At 40.5% G+C, this 4,133-nt stretch overlaps 1 protein-coding gene across 2 annotated transcripts; it reads left to right on the forward strand.

Moving 5' to 3' along the window:
* The first annotated feature begins 373 nt into the window (after window positions 1-373).
* LOC116004501 (protein ETHYLENE INSENSITIVE 3-like) lies at window positions 374-3,656 on the forward strand. 2 transcript variants are annotated; one of them, XM_031244576.1, is made up of 2 exons: window positions 374-509; window positions 1,524-3,656. In XM_031244576.1, exon 2 carries the CDS (start codon window positions 1,647-1,649, stop codon window positions 3,384-3,386), a length of 1,740 nt encoding a protein of 579 aa, XP_031100436.1. In that variant the 5' UTR covers window positions 374-509; window positions 1,524-1,646; the 3' UTR covers window positions 3,387-3,656. The 2 variants fall into 2 exon arrangements, with proteins under 2 accessions (XP_031100436.1, XP_031100435.1); XM_031244575.1 differs by having other exon boundaries at window positions 471-602.
* Window positions 3,657-4,133: the final 477 nt, after the last annotated feature.

The following is a 4,133-nucleotide window of genomic DNA, read 5'->3' on the forward strand; positions in this document are numbered from 1 at the left end:
ATGGAAAGAACTTCATTACCTTATCGCACAATTAATTTTTTTTTTTAAATATCCCGTAGAACTAACTTACCGTAGACCAAAGACAGAAAATTTAATGTATAAAAAATAATTTTCTCCATATTATGTTTTTATTATTTATTATTTTTAAAAATTTTCCTTGTTTTGTGTCCCAACCAAAAAGACAAGGATGGCATAAAAAGACTATTGGCTTTGGACTCACCAAAAGTGCCAACACATTTTTCTCCCTTACGAATCAGCACCGCCTAAATTATACGGAGTAATAAAAATAATATATTATTATTATACAATATTCTTTTAAAATTTTTATTTTTAACTTTTGCCTTCAATTATTTATGACATAGAAACAGTGCTTGTGTAACTTCCATTAATGTCTTCTTTCGTTGCGTCTCTTCTCTGTCTGTTTATATCCTAAATAGTCTAAAGTGTCAATTATTATTAGGAGATGAGAAGAGTTGAACGGACTCTTGGACCCCAACACTTGTAAAAGGGTAACACCTCTTTCCTCTGCAGCATAACTACTTTTTTTTTTTTTTTCCCATCAATTTTAATTCTTCTTTTTCTTGATTAAAGCTGCGATCTTTGTAAGTTTTCCTCTTTAATGATTTCTTATTCCTTTCCCCCATATTTTTTTTTTCTGTAATTGGGTTGTTTGGATTTTGAGTGAACCCGGATTGATTGAGCTTTAGCTTAATAGCTTTCCAAGATTTTTGTGGTGACTTGATGCTGTTTCATTAGGATGGTTTTGATACAAAGATTTTGTTGGCGTGGTGGGATAGGGATTGATTTTGGATTAGTCATTTTGGAATTGGTTGCTGAATCCAAATATAGAAACCCCAGCTGCTGCTTTTACTGCATCATTAGATTTTTTGTGGGTATGTTTGGTAAAAATTTATGTCTTTGAATTTTGGAAGTTATGAGTGTTACTATATGGGATTGGTGAGATGAGCCTAGTGTTCAATCCATCCCATATGCCTGTAATCATCTAAACTAGAACAGAGGTAAAGAAGCTGTGTTGTGTACTGCTTGCTGGTTTTAAGAAGGATCTTGTGGAGTGGGTCCAGACCATTGTGAGTGATGTTTACATGGTTTTCTAGATCTAGGAAGGTCTATGAGGTTGCTTGGATTTAATTGTGGGAAAAAGAGTGGTTTGTTTTGTCAGGGTTGGACAAAAACTCTTGTCTTTCTGTTTCTGTTTTGTAAATCTGAACTACTTTTGATGATTAGTGTTTGGTCACGGATTTAATGATTATGTGTATCTGCAGGAAGAAAGGCTGACCCTTTTTCTCATTACTTTTAGTTGAATTCCATGTGTTTGCTGTGATCTTCACATGTTTATCTATCGTTTTCTCTTTGATTGGATCGTAGGGGAGGGCTTCAATTCTATTCATAATTTTACACTTGTGGTTCTTAATAGCACTGGTGTACTCTTTTGGTTTATATGAACTACTTTTGCTTTTTATTTTATTTTATTTTTGATCTTTTTGGTGCATATGTATGTTCAGGAGACTGATATTTGTATCCGGATTTGGTGAATCATCTGAGAATGAACAGGATAGGTGGGTGGGAATAGTTGTCTGGAGCAATTTGTTTGATTTGGGGTTGGATTGCTGCAGATTCTCGAGAAGATGATGTTTGACGAAATGGGGTTTTGTGGTGATTTTGATTTCTTTTCGGCTCCAATCAAGGAGTCTGGTGTTGATATGGTTTCGATGCCTGTTACTGAGCAGCCGGTGGTGGATGATGATTACAGTGACGAGGAGGATATTGATGTGGATGAATTGGAGAGGAGGATGTGGAGGGACAAGATGAAGCTGAAGAGACTGAAAGAGAATAATAAGTCGAAGGAAGGTGTTGATCCAGCCAAACAACGGCAGTCGGTAGAACAGGCGAGGAGGAAGAAGATGTCACGAGCCCAGGATGGGATCTTAAAGTACATGTTGAAGATGATGGAAGTGTGTAAAGCTCAGGGTTTCGTTTATGGGATCATCCCGGAGAAAGGCAAGCCAGTGAGCGGGGCGTCTGACAATCTCAGGGAGTGGTGGAAGGATAAAGTGAGGTTCGATCGAAATGGTCCAGCCGCGATAGCTAAGTACCAGGCGGAGAATGCAATCCCGGGAACGAACGAGGGCAGTGCTAATCAAGTTGGTCCGACGCCTCATACTTTGCAGGAGCTTCAAGACACCACCCTCGGTTCATTGTTGTCAGCTCTGATGCAGCATTGTGACCCCCCTCAGAGGCGATTTCCATTGGAGAAAGGCGTTCCACCGCCATGGTGGCCCACGGGAAACGAGGACTGGTGGTCACAGTTGGGTTTGCAGAAGGACATAGGCCCTCCGCCTTATAAGAAGCCTCACGATCTGAAAAAGGCTTGGAAGGTTGGTGTCCTCACTGCAGTGATAAAGCACATGTCCCCCGATATTACCAAGATTCGCAAACTGGTGAGGCAGTCCAAGTGCTTGCAAGACAAGATGACAGCCAAGGAAAGTGCAACTTGGCTCGCCATCATTAACCAAGAGGAAGCTTTGGCTCGGGAGCTTTACCCTGATCGCTGCCCTCTGCCTTTTTACTCAGGCATATTCACTGTGCCTGATAGCAGCAGCGAGTATGATGTCGATGGTATTGACGACGAGGCTTGCTTTGATGTTCAAGAACAAAAACCAAAGCATCTCAATTTGTTGCATATGGGTGTTGAGAGGTTCCAAGACACAATGGCGGTGCCACAACAACCTCATCCTCCAATCATTTCCAACTTTGATTTCACAAGGAAGAGGAAGCCAGACAACGAACCCCCCCGGCCTGTTCTCTTGGATGACAAAATCTATACTTGCGAGTTTTCTCGATGTCCTCACAGCGAGCTGGGCCTTGGTTTTCAGGACAGAACATCCAGAGACAACCATCAGTTAACTTGCCCTCATAGGGGGAGGAATTCCCCTTCCCCCCCTCGATTTGGAGTTTCTAATTTCCACATCAAGCCGGTGGGCTTCCCCCAACCCAATCTTACTTCCTTTGATCTTGGGGGCGTCCCAGAAGACGGGCAGAGGATGATCAGTGATCTTATGACATTCTATGAGACGAACTTACACCGCAACAAAAACTCTAATTCTGGGAATAACATTGCAGCCACTACACCACCAAACCTTCAGTGTCAAAAGAACATTACTTACCTTCAAAACCACAGTATAATGGAGGGCAACATCTTCGAGGATCAGTGCAAGCTCTTGAACTCTCCTCTCAATACCAACTCTTTCCCCTTCACATTCGGGTCTCCATACAACCTACAAAACATCGACTACGCTGAGGGTTTACCTGGCGCTGTACAGGATTCCATGCCAAAGAAAGATGCAGCAGCAACAATCTGGTACTAGCAATAGCACTCTCAAGTTTTGCTCTATTATGGATCAAGCAGTTGCACATATTGGATCAATTTGTCTGCTATGGTCAGATGGCTTTTTAGCTTCATACAGTTCCATCTATTAGTTAATTATAGCATTTCCTTTACCATGAAGTTACAAGTGAAGGGCTATGACTGGTGTTGTATCAAACCAGTTATTTATTATGCTTTTGTAGTCCAAAGATATTGCCATGCTCATGAAAGAACTTGTAGATGTTTCATAAATAAATTGCGTTTGATTCAATTCTCTTTTCCTTCTTCTCCCAAAAAGGCAATCCCTGTCCGACACAACAATTGAGAGGATATAAATCACGATAATTCAATGGCTCTCACACCCCAATCCCATAGAGCATGTGCACACAAGGGATTTGTCCACTTTAGACATAATTTCACACTGCCGCTGACGAATTTCGAACCTTGATTTTTTTTCTCAAATACTATTGAACCAATAAGTTAAGCATGTATAGACTCCATCCTCTTTTCCTAGTTAGAGAAATGTACAAGAAAACACATTTCTTGCTTTTCTTTTCCCAATTTTGCATTTTTCCTATCAGTAAAAGCACATTTTTCAGTGTCATTAATATGTAATTCCTGTTCAACTTCCACCCATCAAGTATTGGTGTGCAATACCTTTTGCTCTTTCATTTGCCTATTCCAATTTTCTGCTACAGAGAAAAGAAAATGTTAAAAAGTTGCAAATGATTGCATGCTTTCTTGGGTG

This window comes from Ipomoea triloba, chromosome 14, assembly GCF_003576645.1.
Source record: "Ipomoea triloba cultivar NCNSP0323 chromosome 14, ASM357664v1".
Taxonomy (NCBI): Eukaryota; Viridiplantae; Streptophyta; class Magnoliopsida; order Solanales; family Convolvulaceae; genus Ipomoea; species Ipomoea triloba.